General features: G+C 44.0%; 1 protein-coding gene across 2 annotated transcripts in view; it reads right to left on the reverse strand.

Moving 5' to 3' along the window:
• Nucleotides 1–17,627: 17,627 nt before the first annotated feature.
• Nucleotides 17,628–26,545, reverse strand: part of BAIAP2L1 (BAR/IMD domain containing adaptor protein 2 like 1) — a 149,787-nt gene continuing 140,869 nt past the window's right edge. For both annotated transcript variants that reach the window (XM_068244575.1, XM_068244576.1), the window contains exons 13-14: nucleotides 19,497–19,549; nucleotides 17,628–17,906 (exon numbers count right to left, since the gene is read on the reverse strand). In XM_068244575.1, the coding sequence (XP_068100676.1) occupies nucleotides 17,831–17,906; nucleotides 19,497–19,549 (129 nt within the window). In that variant the 3' untranslated portion in view covers nucleotides 17,628–17,830. The remainder of the gene's footprint in view (nucleotides 17,907–19,496; nucleotides 19,550–26,545) is intronic.

A 26,545-nucleotide genomic window follows, 5' to 3' on the forward strand; every position in this document is an offset into this window, starting at 1 on the left:
CTGGTATGTGAGTAATTTCAAGAGCCCTTCCAATTAGGGCAGCTATTTCAGACCAGAAGCGTAAAACCACCACATGTTGGCAATTGATCCTATATTTCCACAGTTGCGGAAGCAGAGGTTTGAAGTTGCGGGTGAGTATGGAGACTTTCCGGTGTTATGTAAGTTCTGTGAAGAACTCTCAGGTTTACCTCAATGTGCGAAAAATAGCTGCTTCCCTTTGTAAGGGTAAGGCAGCACTTAGACCATTGTTGAGGGGGGATTTCTAGATTGAAATCTTGCTCCCAGGAATCAATAGTTTTTAGCTTAGTGAGTGTGGAGGGTTGCGAGATAAGGGAATACAAATAAGAGATCAGGTCTCCCTCAAGAGGGCATCTGACACCAGGATTCAAAGGTGGTTTTGGAAGCGGTTATAGGAGTTTTAGGTGGGATGGATTTAATGAAGTGGTGTAGTTGGAGAGCTTGAAAATATTCTGATGGAGAGAAAGCAGTATGAGATCGGAACTGTTCCCATGAGGGTATTTTTTCATTTACCAAAAGATGTGGCAAGAGAGTAATATTATTTAGCCTTCACCAGGCGATTGCCCTGGGATTTAGGCCCGGAGGGAAGGATGGGTTACCAAATAGCGGCATAAGCGGAGGCAAATCTGAGCATAATTCCCCGTTTTTTCTCATGGCATACCAAATGGAGAGCGAGTGGTAGGTGAGTGGGGATAAGGTTTTTATTTGGGAGAGGGGCCTATATGTGGACCATAGAAGGGCCTGTAATGCGATAGGGGCAGGTTGTCACTTTAAGGTGCACATTAGTGCGTGCACCCATGGGTGCTCACGTGCGTGCACGAGTGTTTTAAACACTGGACGTTTTAAAACGTCCATTAACAGGGACCAATTGAATGTTTTAATACTACTGCTGGTCCAGTAGTAGTTAAATAAGTCAGCCTCCATATACCTCTCGTTTCAGGTTACCTTTAAGGCTCCTCAGCATTTCTGACGTGTGTCTTCATTACTGAAGTCTAGGGACGGTGAGTTGATGCAGGAGTTGATGCAGGGATATGTACATTTCTGTAAGCAAATATATGCAGCTTGAAAACCGACATATCGACTTCCCGCCAAGGTGGTATTCAATTCTTCCATTTTTAGTTTTATTTTTACATAATTTTTTTTTATTGAATTTTGTAGTATACAATACATATATAAACATTCAGTATCCCACTCCTCCTCACCCACCCTCTTCTCTCACGGTGTTGCCCCCCCGGTCAGACACCATAAGGGGCTTGATTCACAAAGCAGTGCTAACCTACTTAGCACGTCTAAAGTCTTTAGACGTGCTAACCAGGGTGCTAAGTAGTTTAGCACCGGATTTCTCAATCAGATCGCGTGCTATGCGCGCGCTAAGTCCCATAGGCTTTAATGGGCACTTCGCACGGAGCGCCCTGCGCAGTGCACGCGTAAAGTTTTATGCGCATAAAGTTTTGTGCGCGAAAAGCTTGTTTAGACGTACTAAGGGGGTTTTCACAGGCGTGCTAACAGTTAGCACCGCTTTGTGACTCAAGCCCCAAGGTGTCTTAAGCAACCTACTAACTTTATGTAACGATTGTGGAATTTTCTCCGTGATCAGCGCACAAGACGTGCGCCGACACTGCGGAAATCCTCCACAAGCGTATAATTTGAGGGAACCCAGCAAAAGGTGCAATGCACCTGTAGAGGGAAATTCCTGTCGGCAGAGGGAGCTGTGGAGTGCAGAGGAACAGCTCCTCTGCCCTGCCACACACGCCAGACAGGAATTGCACGAAGGGTAGAAACGTAGGGCAAGATAGCCCTGAAAGACAGATCAAATCGACAGAGGGTATGTGTGTCCACCAAACTAGTCGCCACCCTACGACGATGAACACACAACCATGAAGACAAAGTGAGAAGGCAATCGCCAGAGAAGCGATTGCGGAAGAGAATGAGCACAGGGACAGATTGTATGTGTGTGCACCAAACTAGTCGCCAACCCGCGACGGTGCATACACAACAGCAGATATGAAGTAGGAACGCAATCGCGAGAGAGGCGATTGCCAGAGGTGACAAGGCTACAGCAAGGCAGAGCACGAGAGTAGCAAAGGCACAGCAAATAATACAATAAGGAGACAAGGAAAACAACAAACGCTAACTAAACGCGAACACCGCACTCATTCGCAACAGTGCATGCGTTTATGCGCGGTCTCCGCGTGATAAGCACAACAGAGACAAGCACGCCTAACTAACCACCGACAGACAAACATGAAACAGAGGACGCGAGCGCTTGCTTAACGGTTACCTCACCGAGCCTCCAGCAAGCATTCGTAGTAGACAAGACAGATACACGGAAACAGGAATAAGTGAGAGATAGGATCCACAGCACTAGCGCAAGAGGCTAGTGCGATCCAGGAAGACAACAGAAGGATGCACAGCACTAGCGCAAGGCGAGTGCGATCCAAGCTAGACAGGCAGATGAGATAGCTGGTAGCAACCGATGCTCCAGCTATACTCCAAGAACAAAGATCAGAACGACCTCCTGTCGACCACCGCTGGGACAGGACAATCGCAACAGACAAGCAAAACAGATATGCAATCCTAACTGCACTAGGGAACCTGCCTAGTGCAGTCCCAGGAATTACTCTATTCTAATCTTCAAACAATGAGCAAGGCTGACACTCCGGGAGTGTTTCACAGGACTAACCCTTATGACCAGCCCAGATCTGTGATATCTCATGGTATATATAGAGCAGGCCTACAAAGGATGTGGCTAGGCAATCTGCATGACAAACGTATGCAAATTCCTCAGCAGCAAGCTGAAAAACTGACAAAAGGTCTCTCTTCCAGAGACCTGCAGAATGCAGACCTGAACAGTGGTCAAAAGGCTGCCTGCCTGCGCAGGCAGCCGAGCGGATCCTCACACTTTGTATATCATAATCAATACCTTGGTCTTTGAAATACTCAATCCACGGAATCCGAATACTATCGAATTTCAGAGGACAATTCCTTTGCGTATAGGTCAGTTTGTAAAACGGAAGTGCTGTATTTATCACTTTCACCCACTCTATTGTGGGAGCTCTCTGCCGCAGCCAATGCAATACAAAGGTTTTTCGAGCAAAGTAGCACAGAGTATCATTAGTCTTCCATTAGAATCAGAATCAATTTTATTTTCGCCAAGTAAGTTTGCACCTACAAGGAATTTGTCTTGGCAGTTGCTTAACAAACAAACAAAAACAATACGAGGACAGACAGTGTGAATATTATTATTATTAGGGGTTATTTCTCCCACAATTCCCAGTAAATGAGTCTAAAGGTGGGTACACACATCAGAGAAGTCTTTGGAAAATGAAAGATCACAGACCAATTTTACCCCCTTCCATGTAGTATGAGAGCCACACCTACACAGTCTATTCTATGGAGCTGAACGCCCCATCAGATAAAAATCTTTGCAAGATGCTGCACACAAAGATGCTGTACAGACACAAAAGATCAGTATCTGCAAAAGATCCGTTCCTGGAAAATGCATTCATAGTCTGATATCTGCAGATCTCATACACACCTTGTTTAACAGACATTCATCTGCAAATTAGATCCACCAGGATGGATCTTCAGATCTGTGGATAATTGCTCTGCAGATGTATTTCCGTTAAACAAGGTGTGTATGAGATCTGCAGATATCATAGACTATGAATGCATTTTGCAGGAACTGATCTTTTGCAGATACTGATCTGTTGCATGTGTACAGCATCCTTGTTTTCAGTATCTTGCAAAGATTTTTATCTGATAGGGAGTTTAGCTCCATAGAATAGACTGTGTAGGTATGGCTCTCATACCAAATGGATGGGGGTAAAATTGGTCTGTGATCTTTCATTTTTCAAAGACTTATCTGATGTGTGTACCTAACTTTAGGACTGATGACAATGGGTCTTTCAAAGTTTGTTTTGGAGGAAAGTGTTAATTTGGTTCCAGTATGTCTGTAGAGCAGATCCAAACCACGTGAATAAAATTTGCAGAATTTTGACCACATCTAGGACAGCAGTCAGATCTGTCTGGATACATACGTGCTAATCGGATAGGAGTATAATATATTCTGTAAATTAATTTGAGTTGTATGAGCCTATCCTTGATGGAGATAAGATCTCGTATATCCCTCCATTCAGATTCGTCAAGATCGGGTACATCAGTACACCACTCCTGAAATGCCATATCTACTCTAGGAGTTATCAATAAGAGTTGAATAAATAGCCGAGAGAGGAGTCTAAATTTTTTTGCAGTAATAGTATCTCCAGTGTGATGGTGCTAGGGAATTGGGTGTTTGCTGCATGTCTAATTTGATTGTACCAAAAGAACATTTTATTGGTTAGCAAAAATTCCTGTTTTAGGGCATCAAGAGGATAATCTACCATCAGTGATGATGCGTTTTATCCATTTAATCCCAAATCTCAATCCAATTTTAGTCCTGCCGAAGTGAGGACCAATTGGTCCATTTTTAAGCTGCATACATTTGCACAATCCTAAGAATTATTGGCCATCCCTACTGGTGGCAGTTGCTCTATTACTAGTGAGTAGTAATCACAACTAAGTTGGCTGTGTAACACAACCATTAGACATCTGCATGTTCAAGTGAATATGTTCATTTTAAAGTAAACCTTGCAAGACAGGAATGTGTTGTCGGCCATTGCTAACCATCTTAAAATGCAAGTTGCCTGGCATGTGATACTGCGTTTTCTGTGCTTGTTTTTTTTTTTTTAAATATTATAGCTGGAAACTGCGTTTTCTGTGCTTGTTTTTTTTTTTTTTAAATATTATAGCTGGAAAATGAGAACAAGTCTGGGAATCCATGAAGCTTTGTAAGATTTTTGTAAGGTTTTATTTAAGGGACATTAAATACGGAGTTTACATAAATATGTTACCGTGTTGGTTTTTTGCTTCATCAGGGACGGTCAGCTTTTTGTACTAAAACATCATCCTGTTCTGATAATCCCCTTCAGAAATGTTAATACACGTCGGTGATATCAGAACCTGTTTATGTACCCCCCAGCTTGCTACTTTTGTAGCAGTTGTCACACTGTGAAGACCTGTATTAAGCCCACTTCACACTTACGTTAATTGGCAAACGGATCCGTAAAAACAGGTCTGATTAATGGTCGATTGGATCCGTTGCCACTCAGCTTCTTCTGTTCCGTTTCCCCACATCCCCCCTCCCTCCCCATCTGCAAAGTGGATTTTGCCCCTTAGAACGTTCAGTTTTCTTATTGCCCCAAACGCAGTGTTTCAGATTCCAGAAAAATAGCTGCAGGAGGAAACTTGTGGTCCGTGCAGAATGGATTCATTTGAATGGACGGATGTGAACAGATCCATAGGTTAACATTGGTTCCATTCGCATCTTCTCCGAACTGGGAACGGACCGTTTTTTGCACTAATGTGAACTGGGCCTAAGTGTATGTACATGTATCACAGCAAAGCAGTCAATTTGCAAATAAGAGCCATATATAACAGACATAAAAAGGCTAACATTAATATAAACTGCACTTTCCATGAATGCTATGGAAAAGATGTCTGAATTGGGACAGATCGCTGTATATAATTCTGTAAATTACAGTGGTGTCACTGTGACACAAACCTTCACAATAAAGTATTATCTATTTTTTTCTGGGATTTTTAATGCAAATGGATAAGAAATACGTTTGCAGTATGTCTTGTAATAGAGCTCTGTGGGCTGTCAGCTTGAGGTCTTCCTGGTTTTATGACTTGTATCTTGTGACTTTCCTAGAAGCATGCAGATCATTAGCAGTACAAAGCATTATAGCAAGGCGATCAGCATTCGGGCTCTTTTACACAACGTAATTTTGCTTTCCGATTTTTGATGTGATTAACCTTTTAGCAGCCACATAAAGTAAAACTTTTGGCTGCAGAACCAAATTACTACTTTTGCTGGGGAAGTGTGCTTTCCCCAGCCTAGCAGGCTATGCAGAGCGGCACAGGGAGCTGTCAGAGTTACCTGTCCAAACTCTGCATAGGCTTTTCCTCCAACCGCGGTGCTGCACTCCCGTCATCCTTTTCTGGCTTCCGAACACGTTATTACATGTGATATGGGCAGAGAGGATATTGTTAGCAGTGCAGTGCCATTTAATGATGCAAGAGACTCTTTCATTACCCCCTTTTACCACCTGGTGGTGATGCACCGATGACACTCTTCTAAGGCCTATCACATGTAATATGTGATCGGAACTCATGACTTGCCGGCTGAGGCTAAAATAGGTGCAACCTCTTCAAACTAATTTTTTTTTGAAGATGCTAATGGGTGAAAGGGACTCCAAGCACCTCTCATGGGCATGCCTTTAACCACTTGCCGACCGCCCACTCATAACGCGCGTCATCAAAGTGGTAGCTGCAGGACCAGCGACGCACATCTGAGTCGCCGGCTGCAGGCTAATTAATCAGGAAACAGCCGCTCGCGTGAGCTTCCTGTCAATTCACGGCGCAGGCTCCGTGAATAGCCTGCGGGCTGCCGATCATGGCTCACAGGCTAAATGTAAACACAAGTGGAAATAATCCGCTGTGTTTACATTTTTACAACGCTGCTAACAGTAGCAGCGTTGTACTAGATCAGCGATCCCCAGCCAATCAGCGGCCGGGGATCGCTGTCAAATGACAGGCAGGAGCCTGTTAGAGGCTGCACAGGACAGATCCGTTCCTGTGCAGCCTCTAATCTCCGGGGTAGGGAGGGAGAAGGGGAATCCTGCGGTGGAGGGGGCTTTGAGGTGCCCCCCCACCACCCACACGCATGCACGAGCGATCAGACCACCCCCAGCACATCATCCCCCTAGTGGGGAAAAAAGGGGGGGGGGGGTGATCTGGTCGCTCTGCCTGTTATTTGATCTGTTCTGGGGGCTGTAGAGCCCACCCAGCACAGATCTTAGAAATCAGCGCTGGTCCTTGGGGGGGGGGGGGGGGGGTAAAGGCCGAGTCCTGAAGTGGTTAAGCCATGCGACTTCCTACAAAGTCCCGCCGGGGACTGGGTCGGAGCTCCGGCAAACGGCTGCGGGCAGAGTTAGCTGCGGCGAGGGAGGTCCTGGGAGCTTGGGGCTGGAGGAAGCCCCCGGTAAGTAGCGTTTATTTTGTTAAAATTTGCCTGGGAACTCCTTTAAAGACATGCCCATGAGAGGTGCTTGGAGTCCCTTTAAAAAAAAAAGTCCTGCATGCTGCATTTTCTTTCTTCTTGTGTTGCTATTGTCCAGTGGAAATTGGAACTGAAGCGTAAAAGAAGCCTTTCAGCTAAGTTGTAAAATCCCTTACTCTTTAGGGACAGTCACACAGCCACAGGTCAGAAGTAGATCTGCCTACTTACTAGTGACCAGCCGCTCATCCAGGAGGAAACAGGGACCAGGAAAACACACAGGCAAAGAGAGCACGGAAAGCAGACTCCTCCATGGGCGCCGCACACTGACAGCCTGCAGTACCACTACAGGACATCAGGTCTCATCACGTGGTGGTGACATGATGATGACTTGATGTCTACGCAGGCAGGTGATTGAGCTGGTAATCTTCCATTTGGCTGCACCGTGTGTCACCAGCTCCCTAGCGGTTATGTCCTTCTGCCTGTGCTCCCCTTCTACTTGCCGGTCTGCGCCCAGGGTGGTCGCACTGCCTAAGAAACAGCCCTGACATCAATAACAGTCAAAGATTTTTCCACAAGAGAACGGGCACTTCCTTTCCTGCTGGTTGGCAGATTTAGCAGTGCGAGTAGCATCCTACTTCTCTAAAAGTGCTTTTGAGGGAGGTACAAGGTAAGAGCTATGGCTTTCCTGGAGCTGTCGTCACATAAAGAAAAAGGATAAGTACCGTATTTTTCGGACCATAAGACGCACCTAGGTTTAGAGGGCAAAATCCAGGGGGAAAAAAAATACATAACCTAGTATGTCTATGGTGCAGGGGTATCTTGTGGACCTTCTTCCCCAAACACTTAAACATTGTCTCACTACTGTGGAGCACTCCCACATCCACCCATTCATAAACAGGCGCCTTAACAATTAATCCAGGGTCATTAGTGGGTAATTTAATCCCACCTGTTCCTAGTGCCTGCATGCCATGAGTCTTCATGTTCGTGTACATGATTGCAGCCACAGGATAATTTTGCTTCATTTTGCAACAACTTTCTAAGTCCAGCGTGGGATTACCAAATATGCCTCCCCATCCCCTGCCATGTCCTCCCCTGGCTAACTCTCATTGGATACAAAGTGCAGAGAAGCACAGCTTGTGCCTCCCTTCCCTGCATGCTTTCAGGATACCCCAGCTAGGCACACTACTCCAGCCCTCAACTCCCACAGTGTACCTGTTATCAGCTGTGATCAGCCCTGCGGGTCTCCAAGCTCACACACACACACGGCGACAGTTTCTCCGTGCACCGTTGTGAGTCTCTGGCTGATGCTGGAGACGATCCACTAGTATGGCTTAACACGTCTCTATAGGGGAGCCGCGCGCACTGGAGCCCGAAGTGCTGCGAGAGCTGGACGTGCATGGCTGGCAAATTGCAGAGGGAGCCAGCTATTGGAACACATACCGGGACCACCGGACACTGCACGGGCATCTCCAGCTCCTATAGCTTTGGTATCCTATATGTCACGCGGGGCTCCAAAGCAGGGCTGTGGAGTCGGTACAAAAATCTTCCAACTCCGACTCCTCAGTTTCTGAAACCACGACTCCAACTCCGGGTGCCCAAAATTGCCCCGACTCCACGACTCTGACTCCACAGCCCTGCTCCAAAGCCCCCTCCAGGATTGGCTGCTGGCCCTGTATTAGATGCCGAGTGGCTGAGCGGGACTTCTAGGTCCCGCCTTCGGAGGTATCGCAGACATTACTAATGTTATCCCTCTCTCCATTTGCAGGCACTGATCAGCAAGTCTTTGAGAGTGACAGATATTCTGCATGTAGTTAAAAAAGGGTAAATGTTCTGTGAATTTTGTATGGGGGCAGTGTGCTCTGTACTTGGGGAAGGGAGGCTGTGTACTGTATTACAGAGGTATTTTATACTACAGTATATGAGGACAGTGTGCACTGCACTGGGGGAGTACTTTATGTGGGAGCAGCATGCCATTTTCTGGGGAAGACTATGGGGGGGGGGGAAAGGGGGTCTTTTCATAGTGAACATGTGCAAATTACAAAATATTTATTCAGGCAATTTTCAAAGTCACTATGAATATAAAATCTGGAATGCAAAATCTAGTTACACGGACACTAAGTGCAACACCACGCCAAGAAAGATTCACATGACTGGAATCTATCAGTTCAAATAACAGATAGGGAGATCCATACAAATGTGCAGCTACAATAAATCCTTATGAATCTGGTATTCCGTATGCACAATCCTTGGCCTGACGCAAAATCCGGATATAACATTCAAAAACAAAAGTGCTTGGGTATATATCCAGAACTCCTGCACAGTGTAGGTGTAGAGTACCGTTCTTAAAAAAAATTTGGCCTTGAGCACAATTTTGGTGACGTTACTCTCTTCTCCAGCATTATATCTCCACAACCCAACAACCATACGAGACACTCTGATTAAGAGACATATTTCAGATGTCCCAGCCACACTTCACTGTTGCAACAATGATATATATACATTCAGTGGCTGCTCGTGTCAGGTGTCTACCAGAATTGACTTGCCTAATGGGAATACTTACGTTTTGTCTCATTTCGGCAATTGCAATACTGTACTTTCTTAGTGGTCTATTTTCTATTGTGGCTGCTTTTATATTGGGAAGACAAGACGTCATGAACTCAAAAAAACAAATGACTAAACATGGCATTGTTTGACCTAAAATCATCTGTTGCGATTCATGTTAACACCATCTGCAAAGGTGCCCCCAATTTTATATAATTTGTTGTTTTGGATTGCATTCACCCAAATATTCATGGAGACTCTTGAAGCTAAAAGAGACTTAGTGGATTTACTTGGAGCCACTATACACTCAGGAAGGAAAAAAAAACATAAATTGAGGGCATCATTGAGGCCTAACATCTCTTTGCAAGTTTTTCTTTCTTTAACCTCCCTTCGGGCTCTGATACTGCTGCATAACCCCCAACTCCCCATCCTGTTCTTCCTCTCTTCCCCCCCCCCCCTTTTTTTTTTTTTTTACCCCCCCCCCCCCCCAGCTCTTCCACCTCAACCCAGCCCCCTTTTTCTTTTACTTTAAAAAAAAGTTGGCATCATAAAATGCATTTTGGCACAGATGTATTTATACCTGTATATATTTTTTGTGTATACTATACAGCACAAATGCTGTCCCTTATTTGTGAAGTGGTGATTCAATTATTGACATTGTGTGTGTGATGTAACGCACACATTTAAACACTTGTCCTTTTTCTGGTGGTAGTTTTCAAAAATTGGTGCTTTTTTATTGTTATAAACGGTATTACAATAGATCTCTGGCATTGGCTGTTCTGCCCACCCTGGCCTCAATCTTCACTTGTCTATGGTGCATGGGCAATGCCTTAATGACATGGCAATGGGTGGGTTGTGGGCATCTTTCTTCCAACTGTGCTTATCTGGAGGTACTGTCATCTTTCTGTACATGCAGTTTTGATCTACATGCGCAATAAGGGCATGCGCAGCAATGCTTTACATACGCAGTACAGCGTGACTTGGGATAACCAGAGAGACTGAACCAACCAGCAGAGGATTGAAGCGCCCCGGGGAGGGGGATTTACACCTAAGAACTTGTAACACTAGGTAATTGAGGAGGGAAACTGTCTAATTGGGCAGAATTTTTGACTTTCTCCACTTAGAGTGTACGCACTTTTGTTGCCAGCAGTTTAGACATTAATAGCTGTGTGTTGAGTTATTTTGATGGGACAGTAAATTTACACTGTTACACAAGCTGTACACTGACTACTTTACACTGTACAGTATAATCTCGTTATAATACATTTGGGTATAATAAACTACTTCTCCATTAGAAGTCTGTGGGCGCAACACCTGGTATAGTAAACTCTGATATAATAAAACTTCTGTGAGAGAGCTGTACTCTTGTGAGATACTGTATGTGTAGACTTCAAAAATACATACAGGATGGAGAGGGGAACCATGAAAACTATTTACCCCTATTCCAACAGATCAGAAAAACATGTAGATCTCCTGTTTTGTAAGACCACAAATCGCTTATCAGCAAAGCACATGCGCCCATATGCAATTCACTATTTTTTCCTGAGATGTCTCCTAGGTGATCTTTTTGCATAGTGTCATAAAAAAACCCTTTTAAGTCTCCAGCAAGCAAGAAAATACTCAAAATAATTTGGACAACTATTTCAAAAACTTTTGAATTCTTTTTCAATTGTACTTTTTTTTTAAAAATATAAAAATAATCTCCCAGGAGAAAATGTTAATTGCATAAGGGCCATGCTGTCTATTGATGAAGATAAACTAGCTAGGCTAGTGTGCAGACATCTCTATTACTACTGTAAAAATGTAACCTCCTGCAATGCAACTGTGTATAAAAGGAATGGTGTATTCTCAGAAATAATGAGGCTTTCTTCCACTGTGGACCTTTATTTCTGAAAATGGTAATTGCCGGGCTATGCAGCTGTTTTCTCAGCCACTGACCTGGTTCAAGTAAAATATCAGGAAACCTATGTATAAAGCGTGACCATTTAAATTCAGGGCCTGTTCCCACCGCAGGCAAAAGACCCCTCAAAACACTGCATTTTCCAGAATGTAGGATAACGCAAACTCGGATGGTGAAGTCATCCTATGTTAATAGCATGTACTCACATTGCCAATCAGGATGCAAACACAATGCACATGGACTAGACCGCAAATGCAAAATCACAACCTGGTGCATTTTTCCACAAATGTATAGCGCTTGCAGAGCAAAGCGTACGCAATGGAAGCTTATGTAAATGGACAGTGTCTGTTCCTACTAGGCTGGTCACTGCATGCAGAGCGCCAGTTAACCTGTCCCATGGATTTAGTTCTGCCATCGCTGACACCTGCTGTTTGGTCCAAAGCAGATCGGAGCCCAGTCGAAGCATGAGACAACCCATTGGATTACAAAAAAAAATAATTAAAAAATGCTGCTTCAGCAGGGAAAAATCGCATTGGTTCATGGTGGACCAATGAATCTTCCCTGTTGCTAGGTAGGACTCCTGTTGATTTTTTACAATCCAACAAACAGGGAGCCCCATGCTTCTGCCAGCCTGCAATTGGTTTGGGGATGAGTGGTGGACGGTACGGCAAAAAAAATTAGCCATAGTGCCCCTTTAACGCGTTTTCACTGAAATCTTTTTCACAATGCACGGCTATGGAGAAGAAAAAGAAAATGCGTACCAACTGATTAAGTGCAAACGGTGCCTTAGACTCTCATAGTATGAGGAGGAAGTGGGCAAGGCCTGTGCTGTGCAGGAAACACAGCTATGGTACAGGAAAGGAGGAAGCAGCAGCAAAAGGGGGCGTGCCACAGCAGACTGTAGTACATGGAAGCATGCCAGTCATAGCGCTGAAATTACCCGGTGCAGCAGCAGCAAGTAACCTAGGGGAAGAGGAAGTTCTTTTTGAGGTAAGTCTAGAAAATCCCAGTTAATACAACCTTAAAAGTTATTTGGTTACCCCGATATCAATAAAAGCAGAACCACACTCTCCAGTTTTGTATGAGAATATTTATTATTTGTGACGTTCTTACAAGAAGAATCAGGTCTCATCCAAAGAAATATAGATTTCTTTTTCTGAAGTCACGGCTGTATGCATATACATATTTATATTATATATATTTATATATAAAGGCATTTCACTTTTGAATAACCAACAACAATAACTTAACCAAATGGCTGTCATTCTCTCGGACTTAGAAGCGATAAACACTGCGTGATAATGACAGAGCGTAAGAAAAACATTTAAAAAAAAAAAAACGGTTTACAAGAACTGTGTTTAAAAAGAAAAGGCTTACATTCAGAGGAGAGAAATCACACCCGATGCCAGGAGGAGTCACACCCGATACCAGGAGGATGTGGTCAAGATTAGGTGGATTATCTCAAAATCAAAGTAGCAATATGTACCTCTGTAATGAGCTATAAATGACAGGTCATGAATGTGATCAGCAACATTGACAAGCTGTACTGTAAGGTGATGCAAAATGCATTGAGCTTCATTGAACACATGCTTGACCACCATAGTTGTAAAATCAGCAATCCCAAAATGGCTAGTGACAAATCAATGAGTTACCTGATGGCTAGCCATGAAGGGTTAGTGCCACAAAGAGGAACCAGAAGTCAGTAACTAGCCAGACCGGAGCACTTTGATTGGCGCAATCTTTTATCATTCTTTATGAACAACTAACTCAGATTATCTCCTGAACCAATATGTCAGGACAGATCAGTTTACGTGGATAATAATCGTTGCCTTTTAGGTTCCATAAACACCAAATGTGTCACGTTACAGAAGTGGTAGTAAAAAAGTCGCACCGCAAGTGTCCCAAAAAGTTGCATGCAGTACAACGCTCAGATGATCAATTTTGGAGGGCAATATCCCCTCTATATATGCTCACGAGTAGTTAACTAGCCGAATTTGCGATTCTAATGAGGCTTAATTGATTCAGGTGTGTGCATGGGAGACAGGGGGTTAACCACTTGAGGACAGGGCTCATTTGCGGTGATCTGTGCTGAGCGGGCTCTCCAGCCCACAACACAGATTGTGTGGAGGCCAGGGCGACCAGACTTCCCCCCCCCCCACCTTTTTTCCCCACTAGGGGGATGTCCTGCTGGGGGGGGGGGGGTCTGATCGCCGCCGGCTACTTGTGGTTAGTGGGGGGGCTCCTCAAAGCCCCCCTCCGCAGCGATTTCCGCCCTCCCTCTGTTTCCCTCCCTCTTGCTATGGGCGGTACAGGACGGCGATCCGTATAGCGCTAGTAAATGGTAAGCATCATATAACAAAATTTATTAAAATCATAAAAATTAGAAATTCTGTGCAACTTAGTCATTGATTAAAAACTAGAACATAGATAGGTGTTCATGAATCTAAATTATAGAAACAATATTTGTAATTAGCTCTTGAGAATATTATTCCGTTTAAAAATGGTATTCTGGATAATAAGCGTCAGATAGGTACTCCGTGCTAAATTAATATTTGACATGCAGTGATGTTTCCACTGGTAAGTTCTATGGTGAGTACTCACCATCATTTATTATTGCCATCACCATCACAGCAGGCTAAGCTTAGCGAAGCATTATGAACATACAATCAAATTGCAAGGCACAGAACTTACCAGTGGAAACATCACTGCATGTCAAATATTAATTTAGCACGGAGTACCTATCTGACGCTTATTATCAAATCACTCAACTTACAAGCTGCGAGTGCAAACTGTGCTATTGAGCGTCTTCCACTAAAGAGTATTCTCTCTGTAAAAAAATCCTATGCTCCAGAATACCATTTTTAAACGGAATAATATTCTCAAGAGCTAATTACAAATATTGTTTCTATAATTTAGATTCATGAACACCTATCTATGTTCTAGTTTTTAATCAATGACTAAGTTGCACAGAATTTCTAATTTTTATGATTTTAATAAATTTTGTTATATGATGCTTACCATTTACTAGCGCTATCTGATATTATTAACTATATTTTGTTATTAACTAGCCAGAGTGTGTATAAGCTTGCTGTACCAAGGCTAGGGTGGGCTAAGGAGGTGAAAGGAGGAGGGAAAAAAACGGAAACATATTTAGAATAACAACTGTGGGGAAAAATAAGGGGGGAATAGATGGTGTCCAAGAAACAGTGTTATAGCAAGAGGGGAGGTTGAATGGAGAGCGAGAGATGCAGGAAGATCCTAAGAGAATAGTATATCACAAATTAATTCAACCTCCCCACCTGCTATAACACTGTTTCTTGGACACCATCTATTCCCCCCTTATTTTTCCCCACAGTTATGTTATTCTAAATATGTTTCCGTTTTTTTTCCCTCCTCCTTCCACCACCTTAGCCCACCCTAGCCTTGGTACAGCAAGCTTATACACACTCTTGCTAGTTAATAACAAAATATAGTTCACTACCATTGAAACGCCAACCACACCTAGCAATATAGCATATATCAATATCATTAATGTCCCATATACATGTGTATATATACAGCTCCCTGATTTGGTCATATCTCTGTCATTTGTATTGTAGTGTGATACTCCTGTTTAATGCCTGAAGAAGCGGGATCTTGCCCGTGAAACGCGTCGCAGTTGTTCTTGGAGTATGTGAATAAATTGTGTTTGATTTAAGCGACAGCATCGAGTCTGTTTTGGGTTGGTCGGTCCACCACTACCACCTGAATATTTTAAACCTTTTATCGTGTTTTATCCTATTGGCGCCTCTGTACATCGCTATATCAAGTTTTCCACCCTTGGTGGAAGGGTGTTGCACCCTTTTCTTCCTTCACAGAGAGCAACATCTTAATCCTGAGTGGGGACAGGTCTAATCTCCCCACCTGCTTATATAGTGGTTGCCTGGACGGCAACCCATGTTTGTGACTATAATACTTACTTGTCAATATTCTCCACCTAATCCAATACATACTACACTATACCGGGCTCTCGGTTTTTCCGTTTTATTTCTATTTCATAATCTCCCTGACTGCCTTATTGCAGTCAGGCTCTGAGTCTGAAATGGCTGATAATATTAAATGGGCTTCAGCTTGCTCTACAGCAATCATTATGCTATGCAATACTGTAAATGTACTATCTATATATCTATATACACACACACACACACACACACACACACACACACACACACACACACACACACACACACACACACACACACACACACATATATTTTAGACTCATCAGTAGCTTGTCCATAGAAAGCAAAATCTACATTAATTTAAAGGGACACTTAAGTCAAACAAAAAAAATGAGTTTTACTCACCTGGGGCTTCCAATAGCCCCCTGCAGCTGTCCGGTGCCCTCGCCGTCTCCCTCCTGGCCGGCAGCCACTTCCTGTTTCGGTGACAGGAGCTGACAGGCTGGGGACGCGAGTGATTCGTCGCGTTCCCAGACACATTAGCACCCTCTATGCTGCTATATGGTACATGATATATGCTATAGCAGCATAGATGGCACTATTGTGGCCAGGAACGCGAAGAATCACTCTCGTCCCCAGCCTGTCAGCTCCTGTCACCGAAACAGGAAGTGGCTGCTGGCTGGGCCGGGAGGATCGGAGGGAGACGGCGAGGGCACCGGACAGCTGCAGGGGGCTATTGGATGCCCTAGGTGAGTAAAACTCATTTTTTTTTTACTTAAGTGTCCCTTTAAGCAGCCTTTTAACTGAAAAGACCTTAATGTCCTGAATAAGCTCCTCCTGGTTCCTCACCTGCACCAACATGAGTCGTTTTACTGGCAGCAACTTCCTTGTAAATGTAACCAGCCAGCAGTGCATTGATCTTGAATAATTAAAACTACCCCTTCCAAGACATATTTATGCATACTTCTGTGGAATGATGAAATCTTGTATCGAAGACCAACAACCGTTTCAAAGTGCCAAAGTAAAACATCGTGTATCGATTCATGCATTTCAAAATGGCACTTTTAGTGCACCTGTAATGAACTAGCAAGTGCTAAACTGCTCAGGTGAGGAATGTGGTGCAGGCACATTTATAGTTCAATGCTCAGGGGTTCAGGAAACGTGGAGAGTAGTAATGGGCAGATCCTGACTTTCCATAGGAAAGGGTAGCTCAGGCCCACTTCCATATACCACTCATGCCCCTTTATCAGAGCATCATTGTGAGGAGTAGCTATTGAGTCAATGTATGCACACACATGCGATAGCCGACGATAACAACCGTTTCAATGCGCACATCGGCCACCGCTCAATAATGCTCGGACCAGATCCTCAATGATGCCCGAGCAAGACCGACTGCAATGTTACTTCCACTATCCCCATCTATGAGAGTTTGCCCCATCATGTGCCAATCCGCATAACTCCACCCTCCTCTTTAGCAACAGGATGCCTCGTTAGCCTTAAGGCTAGTGATGTGTTTGTACAGCAACAGACCCCCAATTGTCCCCTGAAGGGTTATTTACGGACCCCAGAAGGACACCAATTCTCGCATGTGTGTACTTAAATGCTGAGGCATCTGAGGTGGACTTGAGCTAAGCTTCCATGCGGATAAGAGTATCTTGGGCTTTAGCACTTTCCATGGTGCTGCAAGGAAAAAAAAATAAGTGCATAAAGGCACCTCCAACATTACATTCCCATTGGGAGCTCAGCATTTCTTAGTTAAAGCAGATCTCCTCAGAATGAATGAATTTACGTATTACGCTCGTCCACTCCATGCCATAGTAGCAGATTCCAAACTCACTTAAGTATTTGTAATTACCTGTTCAGCCCTAGAAAATGTACTCTTGAGCTACCACTGGCTTCTTTCTCTCACTCCTATTTCTACACACTGAGCAAGTGTCCCACCTGTGCGCTCACTGGGATCAAAAATGCTTGTATTTACAAGTTGGGGGGGGGGGGGGGGGGTTAGTACAGCACTGCCACCTGCAGCAGGGAGGGGAGAAAGTAATTTGTAAAGACATCTATTTCTGGAACCCTCCTGTAGTGTGACACATCAGTCATAAGTTATAATAAAGGAAGTATCAGTAAGTTACAAACTGAGGTTTATATTTTAGTTGCGGCTACTATACATCAGTCTCTCTTCCAAGACTTTTTTTTTTTTTCCTTTTGTCTTTGGAGCCAAAATCACTGCACAATCAACACAAAAAAAATGGAAAAACAAACAATTACTTTACATAACTGAAGATGCATAAAAGAATTAAAAATAACAAAAATTAAATTAACAGGTTCTGTTTATCGAATGACTGGCGCTGATCGGTCATTTGTGACAGTAGGTCGGAGCTTAACGGTAGCAAATGGATTTTCCCCACTGTAAGAAAAGAGAAAAACATCTCATTTCAGATCAGTTTGTTCATGCAGCATGAAGAAAAAACATTCATAATAAGTTCTTTAACCCAGAATGGATTTTTGCCCTTCCTCCAAGTGTGGCTAGGAGAGGGTGAGAATGCCATTTTACTAAAGCTTGCAATGTCAACTGCTTCAGTTGTGTGTCTGTATACTCCTGTGCACTCAGTGTTCCGCAGCAAAATGGCTTTTTAAAGTAATATATATTTTTCACGTTCCCACAGAATCAGGCTGTTTGCATCAACGTGTTGTTCGTAAGTTGGGTGTTCATAAGTTAATGAAATAGTCTGCCCCTTTTCGCAGTGCTAAATATATGAACTATTGACCTTTTTATCTACCCCTACTCTCAGAAGCCCAGTTCTCTGCTAGGAAAGCTGTAAATCCTTAGGGCCCGTTTCCACTATCGCGAATCGCATGCGGATTCGCACAGTCAGTACAAGTGGATGGGACTGTTTCCACTTGTGCGTTTCCCCGCACGTTTTTCTGTGCAGGAAAAATCTGCAGGGTAGGGCCCTCAGAATTCGCCTGCGTGTGGAATGCAGGCGAATCGCTTGCAATGTATTTAATAGGGAAATCGCATGCGTTTTCCCCATGCGTTTTTGCCGCGATTTCGCATAGGTATTAATGTTAATTTACACAGGCAGTGACATGGTTAAATTCGCATACAGCCTTACCTATGCGAAATCGCATGCGAAATCGCGGCAAAAAACGCATGCGGAATCGCACCCGCATGCGATTTGCCTGCGGTGATTCGCCGGCGATTCCTAAACGCTATAGTGTAAACGGGCCCTTATAGTCTGACTGGGTCCCAACTGGAGAAAAACTGTCAGTTGCTTAGCGGAATATTAACTCTTTCAGGCAGAGAAGAAAAGAGAAGCAACACAGTTTATTTTGTGTGCTTGGCACTGTACATACACATAATGTCAGGGAGCTTCTTTATATTTACCTTTTCCTCTTTGGCCACCGGCAGCGCTGCAATGCCGACTTCCTCTTCAGAGTTCTGATCACAAGATATGATGTGATTGTAACCCAGGGGATGGTGTCTGCATTGCAGTACCACCCAGTGGTAAAGGGGGGTGATGGAAGAGACTCTTCCATCACTGGGTCTAAAAGTGGTACCAATTTTTCATGAGCTTTTACACCCTAAAAGCAGGAAAAAACATTGTACTACAGATTAATCTGCAGCAGCCTTGCACTTTACTAACCTTCCCAGGATCCAGCGCTGCAATTCTTCCTTCTGTCCTCTGGGTGGTGCTCTACCCTACAGTGAGACAGGCATCTGTCGTCATGTGACAAACAGAGATCTCATCCAAAGAGCCTCTGGGAACAGGAAGAAGACGAGCAGCAAGCGTCCAGATCCCAGAGGGGGTGAGTTACAAACGCCCGCACCACTGCAGGCTCTGCATATACCTCTCGGCAGCAACCCCCCACCCCCCGACCAAGGCTCAGGATTACCACAAAACAGCATCTTTTATTTTTGTTTTTTTAGGTTAACGATAAAGAGGTTACTAGCCACAAACCTGGTATGACATTTGTATTAGAGTTCATTACATACCTTAAAAACGGATGGTTCATAACCCCATTGGGTGTTGGTTTCTGTGCTACTCTCTAAAGGAGAAAAAAACAAAACAAATACAGGTTATGTTCCTTATAAGGTCTCTTATGCTAGGCACACACCATACAATTTTCTGACAGATTTAGTGTCCGATCGATTATTTTAAACTTTTATGGAAAATCGATCGGAAATCAGATCAGACCTGTTGGAAGTAATCAATCTGAAAGTCAGAAAATATGTCAGAAAATTGTATGGCGTGTACCTAGCATTACAATTCTACCAATCCAAATACTACAGTAAATGATCTCTTGCTGAAATTAAATGGAAAACAAATTAAATGTAATTCTTTCACGTCCAGGAAGGACTGGCCACTAGGTGGCAGCAAAGTGCTGCACAGTATCCTATCCACAGTCCTTCAATCCTGCTTTCAAAGCAGCTTGGATTGTAAGGTCTTTACTCTTTACATACACAAAATAGACATTTGATTGATGAAACGATTGTTCATGATGTCTGTTCAGGCATTTCCCTCCCATCAATCGGCTGTGTTTTTTACCCAGTCGCTACACCCACTTGCATAGAGAGCTGCCTTCTGCTGCTTCTCCCCTTATTTCTCAGCAGAACAGTACAGGTTGTTGGGTCAAGCTGACAGTAAATGAAATGTCACAGGTGGCCAGCAAAGTCAGCCAAAGTCAACTCAAACAATAGTTTTAGTAGGTAGCAGAGGAATGTCTGTGATATGGCTTAATGTTTTCATAAAAACATACATACAGGTACATATACTAGGGCCTATTCTGTCAAATATCTATTTAATTACTAGGATGTTTTGAAACCCAGGCCCCAATGCAACAGTGCTAGTAGCCACAATGCTTCTTGCCTCCATTTACACTGGGCTCATAATTATCATCATCATTATTATTATTATTAGAACAACTACTGTTTGTTGGGCTTCTAAAGAACCAACAGCCAGGAGCCTATGCAAAAAACAAAACACCTTTTTATTCCTCTGCAGGAGGTTATAGTAGAGGAATTCCAAATAAATAGAGAAAAGTTCTGACCCCAAAGTACAATAAGAAATACCGTATTTTCCACCCTATAAGATGCTCCAAAATATAACACCCACCTAGGTTAGAGGGAAAAACCTGGTGCGTCCAAATTCCAGGAGTGTCTTGTAGATGTTTTTCCCATTACTGGTGTCCTCCTGTGTCCCCCTTCTGTCCCCAGTGTGCCTCCGGCTCCCCAAGTGTGATCCGCCAACCCCCTCCTCATGTTTCCCCCCTTCTGGTGTAATTAGCAGTGTAGCAGCATGTCTTACCTAATCCAGCAGCTCCCATGGGAATCCCAGACTTCTCTTCTCACCCACACTGCTTCTGTTTCTGCTTCTAGTGATGGTTTTTGCTGACTGCATCATCACCAAAAGCCATCACTAGGGGGAGCCGTGAGAGAGAAGAGAGGTCTGTGATCCCTGTGGGGGCTGCTGAATCAGGTAAGACATGACTATACTGCTAATTACAAGGGGGGGGGGAGGGGCTTGCAGACCACACAGCGGGAGCCAGGGACACGGGGGAACTAATACAGGGAATCCCCAAACAGGGAATCTTATAAGACGCAGGGAGGCATTTTATGCATCAAATATTCATGTCACTAACTTTCCCTCACAGGAGCTCACAATCTAATCCTACCATAGTCATATGTCCATCATAGTCTAGGGCCAATTTAGTGGAAAGCCAATTAACTTGTATGTTTTTGAGATGTAGGAGTATATTGGAGTGACCGGAGGAAATGCACACAGACACTGAGCACAATATCCTCAATTATTTACTGCATTCTACTATATGTTGTTACAGTTACTCTGTAAGATCAGTTTAAGTGAAACAATGTTTTGTAGAAAATGAACACATTCTTTTAAATGAATGCATCTTTTCCAATCCATTTGTAGAGCATATGCTTGACCTGCAGGTGTATAGCGGGTTGTGTGCATACCATGCCATACAGGAGAGGAGCACATGATCTATAGCCTAGTTGGAGTTTGGACAGAGGAGGTGAGAAATGGAATGCAATCTGTGAGTCAAAGTTCACTGAGAGACAACATTCCATCACATCTGCTGCACACACAACTCCGTCACAAAGCCCTCATTGCACGGATCTATTGGTATTTATGACTGAAAACGTGGCAGTGTTGCAAAACGCACATCGTGTCAAGGTTTATGTCAGCAAGAGGATTGCACTTTGGTAACAACCAGTTAAAGCTTTGAAGCCCTTCCGGCTTTTTCATCATGCAGCTCTGAATCATGTCTGATGAAGATACATAAAGTGTTTCTAAATCTTACTTTTGAACTGGCCAATAAAATTACATCATCCTTACTCATGGCAGACACTAAAGAGGAGATAATCAAAACCATGTACTATTGAGCTTCTTCCCAGATAAAGCTATAAAGCTAGTGATTTGACAATCACCGGCAAACCCCATGGAATCACCTGCGGTGTAAAACAGCAGTTATTGTAGTCCAGTGGAACTCCCACAGTGAGCACTAAAGTCTTATAGGGCTTCCTCTGCTGAGAATCTAGAGTGTGTGCTGGATCATCTCAGCATTCTCCTTCTTATAATCCCTCCCCCATCTCAATTTCCTTCGTGTGCCACACTGTCATCCCTCCATCCCACCAATTTAGTGTATCCAACAAGAAATGTCCTTTCAGAATCCTGGGAGGGTCTTTTTCACTATTAATTTTTGGTACCAAAAAATGAACTTTGTCATCACATTGCAGTCAACAACATGCCAGAATGGACAGTGAGTTTTACAGTAAATCCCCTAAAGGTCCATTTGAAAGTGGAAATCCAGGATGTGCTTAAAAAAAAATAATATTATGGGGATATCACTTAGGTCCGGTTCACACTGGCACTTTCTGGGAAACGGATCAGTGAGAACGGATCAGATTTCGGTTCCAACGGATCTATTTCTGTTCTGTGTCCATGCCATCGGTTCAGTTCCGTTTCCCCATACACCCCCCAGGTCCCCACTACCAAAGTAAATTTTTGCTGGCTAGAATGCTCCGTTTTCTAGCCAGTGTGTTTAGCAGTATCATGTTTCTCATTGCCCCCAATGCAGCGCTTCAGCATCAGTTTCCGTTCTGCTGGGCTTAGCCGTCCAGAAAAATTGCTGCAGCACCAAACTTGCGGTCTGTTCAGAGGAGCGTTCGGAATCTATCTGTTCGAAGGGACCAATGAGAACGGATCCAAGGGTTAACATTGGATCCATTTGCACCTGTTACAATCCATTCCTTTACGATTCGTGAACGGTTCTTTACTGCCAATGTGAACTGGGCCTTCTCAACTCATTTTTGAATGTGGTTTCCCTTGCTTCCAAAATGCTTTGAATAATGCTACAAAATGTCAGTTTTACACTTGGAATTACAGATGTCGCACATGTTACAACATATGCTACTATTCAACTCATCAGTACTATTGTTGTCATTTGGAATTTTTCATGCTTTGTTTAACCCATGTTTTTAAACTGGTTTTAAATAAAACAGAAATATTTTGGATCCTTTGCATTTAGTTATGTATTTGTATCAATGATCACCTTGGGAAAAAAAAAATCACCCGTTTGAGGTTTTTGTATGTTTTATGTATATGTTACGGCCAAAACCAGAAATCGGCCAATTCTAGAATTGGCCGGCCGTTTCTAGAACTGGCCGATTTGACGTCGGCCAAAGTCCAAAATGCTGTGAATTTCTGACATTGGCTGGACAGTTCTAGAAACGGCCAAAGTCCAAAACGCACAAATCCCAGCACCATGAATGGAACTTCCTCTCTGCTCTGAAAGATACAGCATAATCTTTTTTTTAAGAAAAGCATTTCTTAGTTACAGCTGATACAAATCCTGCAATAAATCTGCAGTGTGTCTACATCCTGCTTTCTTGGGACCAGACATATTGTTAACATCCTGTGCTTTTAAATTAGCTGCTCTGCTGTGGCAGTCAGGTGACACAGGGGAGAGATCAAATTACAGTGGTGATTAGTCACAGATGAGGGGGGGGATGCATGGCTGGGGGTGCTTTGCATGGCTGCGGGGATTTTTTGGGTGCTTTGCTTGGCTGGGGGTGCTTGGCTGGGGGGCTGTGCACGGCTAGGGGGTTGTGCATGGCTGTGGGAGCTTTGCTGAGGGTGGGCTTGTGATTAGTGACAGAGGAGGGGGAATTAGACAGGCTAAACTCTCTAAATACATACAGGGTGCATTTCGGTTATATTTTCCTTTTACTCTGTCCAAGAATTCAGGTCCACGGCGTGGAGAGCTGTGAGGGCGGAGGTGGAATCAGCTGCAGCCAGCAGCATACAGGCCAGCCCCGGGTCACTGCAGGAGAGGTATGAGGTCTTCGGGGAAGGCAGCAGCAGGGACACAGCGGGGACAGCGCGTACTTGAAGAGCGCTGAGCAGAGCGGGGATAGATGGAGCGGCCGAGCAGGGTTAAAGTTGGAGAAGGAAGGCTGCAGCCGGCAGCATACAGGCCAGCCCCGGGTCCATGCAGGAGAGGGGTGAGGACGACTACGGGGAAGGCGGCGGCAGCAGCAGCAGGGACACAGCGGGGAACTGCAGCTGAGCTGAGCAGAGGGCGGATAGAGGGACGCTTGCAGCAGTGGGGAGAGGTGAGCTTCAGGACTTGGCCGGCCACGTTAGTCAATGCGTTCTGGCCAGCCAAAGTCCAAAATTCATAGATGTTTCTTACTTTGGCCGCATGAGCTGGCCACTTAGCATTCTGACTGGCCAGAACCTGAAGTGGCCAGACTTCGGGTTCTGGCCATAACATATACAAGTGTTGCCTCAAAATCAGGGGCAGAACTAATAGACCCTGCAAGGGATGCCTCTGCAGGGGGGCCCAGAAACCACAGGGGGCCCCGTGGCGGGAAAAGTTTGAGAGACTGACAACTAAGGGCATGGAGAGAAAACATATTCTACTCTTGTACCATTCTTATGTTGACTGCATTTGTCTACCACACAGATAAGGAATCATACACACTTTGGAATTTGTACACTGTCCCTGCTCCCTAGGGTTCGTAAAAAACATCTCTCTCACACTGAAGCAGTTCTGATGACTTCATGTACAACGTTACAAACAAAGCAGTCACACGTTGAAAAAAAATGTTGTAGACTGTCCCTCAGAAGAGATTCCTCGATCCTTATCACACACAGTCTAGTGACCTTATGATGTCTGATTACTGGACAATGTGGAATGGGTAAGATTGATGTCTGACTGCCACTGCCTCATTGAGAGCTTGTTGTCTCATCCTGTCCAAGTAACAGCATCAACAGTAATTACAGTATCAATCAGTGACATTCTGAATGTTTTGCCAAAGTTACAGTGAATACTATATCTTATGTTCAGCATATCATTGTTGTTCCTCCATATAGTAAAATAATACGGCTGAGTGTGTATATGTATGTATGTACTGGGCGCAGAGCTGCGACAAGGGACTTGTCGGCTGCAAGGGGCTGGAGGAAGCCCTGGGTAAGTAGATCTGGGGGTAGCATAGATTGCCTGACGTTTCCTTTAAGTCTATGTGTTTTTATCTTCATGGGGAAAACACATTGGTCCTCAGTTTTCCTGTGCAGAAAGCGAGGGGGGTGGGGGGGCCCTTCCAAAGTTTCGCAGGGGGCCCAGTGATGTCTAGTTACACCCCTGCTCAAAATCTTCAATTCTACAATTGATGGTTTTAGAGGAGGGGTTTCCTCATCCCCTTTTTTACTTTCACGTAATGGAACAATAATTCTTATTAGTTCTGGGCTACTGCCTCACATTTAAAAGGATATACACTGTGCTTGTTTAAATAATTAAGTCCCAAAGTGTGATGTTTCAGTTTTGGAACCGAGACCACACGGATGGGTCATATTAACTCCCATTACACAGATCAGCTGGCTGAAGTTCTTTCCAGCAGTGGTTTCCAAGCTAAAGCTGGCCACTAACGGTCCAATTTCTAGCGAAAAATCGTTCGAGCGATCAGAAATTCTGATCGGATTGGTTGTAAATAATCTCCATTGGTGGACACAATCGATTATGAACGAGTGAAAAAAATGTCGCCCGAATGAATTTTCGTCGAACGAAAATTTGGATTTTCTTGGTGGTCGTGATAGATAGGCAGCAATGATTGGTTAGTTGATGGTGTAGTGAACGATTTTTTGTCCGATCAGAATTTCTGATTGCTCGAACGATTTTTCGCTAGAAATTGGACCGTTAGTGGCCAGCTTTAGTGCTGCAACACACAGTTAATGCTTCAGTATTCCAGAAAGGCCAGTGCTAGCGTCATGCAAGTAATTCCAGGTCGGCACCAATCCATTAACGACAAACAGCTTGCAGCCTCAGCCAAACCAGATCCGCATCATAGCTTAATGATGAGCAAAGAAGTCTACTGCTTAGCCCCACCCAGGAGGCAAAAGTCTGGGTTAGCCAATCAAAGCTTCTAGCAGCTGATCCATTTGCTTGCCCTGGCTTTTATCTCCTGTGTGAAGGTAAATAGGATTTTGGTAGAATACTTTTCTCCTTACTATAACAAGAGGCAAAGGCTATGCCATTTATAACATACTCCTAATATCCTATTGTAGTCAGTTTGAAAAAAGGGTAGGTACCACAGTTTACAGAAAAAAAAATTACACATCTATTTAAGCCCAGTATATAAGAGATCTCTGTTGATTCTAGATAACTTTGAAAATAGCTGACTTGCATGTTTTCCAGTTAAAAACTTAAGGGAAAGATGCTTTTTTTCGGTTAGGTTTAATGCGTTGCACCCAGAGCCAGCCCGCTCATAAAGGCACCTGAATCTATGGCAGCGCCGGCAAACATCTAAATAGCAGTGGCCGCAATGGAACACAATCATCTTACTGAGTCCAGCGATGGGTCTGCTCCTGTTCTTCACTGAACCTATCACGGTTCAAAAGAATCCATCCATAGGCTCCAGATGCATGACACTGGCAGCCTACAGAGGGACCCTTCTAAATGGTGATAGGCTCCACTGCAGAAGAGGAGAGGACCCGGCAATGGACCAGATAAGGTAATTGTGCT

The sequence above is a fragment of the Hyperolius riggenbachi genome, chromosome 7 (genome assembly GCF_040937935.1).
Source record: "Hyperolius riggenbachi isolate aHypRig1 chromosome 7, aHypRig1.pri, whole genome shotgun sequence".
Lineage (NCBI taxonomy): Eukaryota > Metazoa > Chordata > Amphibia > Anura > Hyperoliidae > Hyperolius > Hyperolius riggenbachi.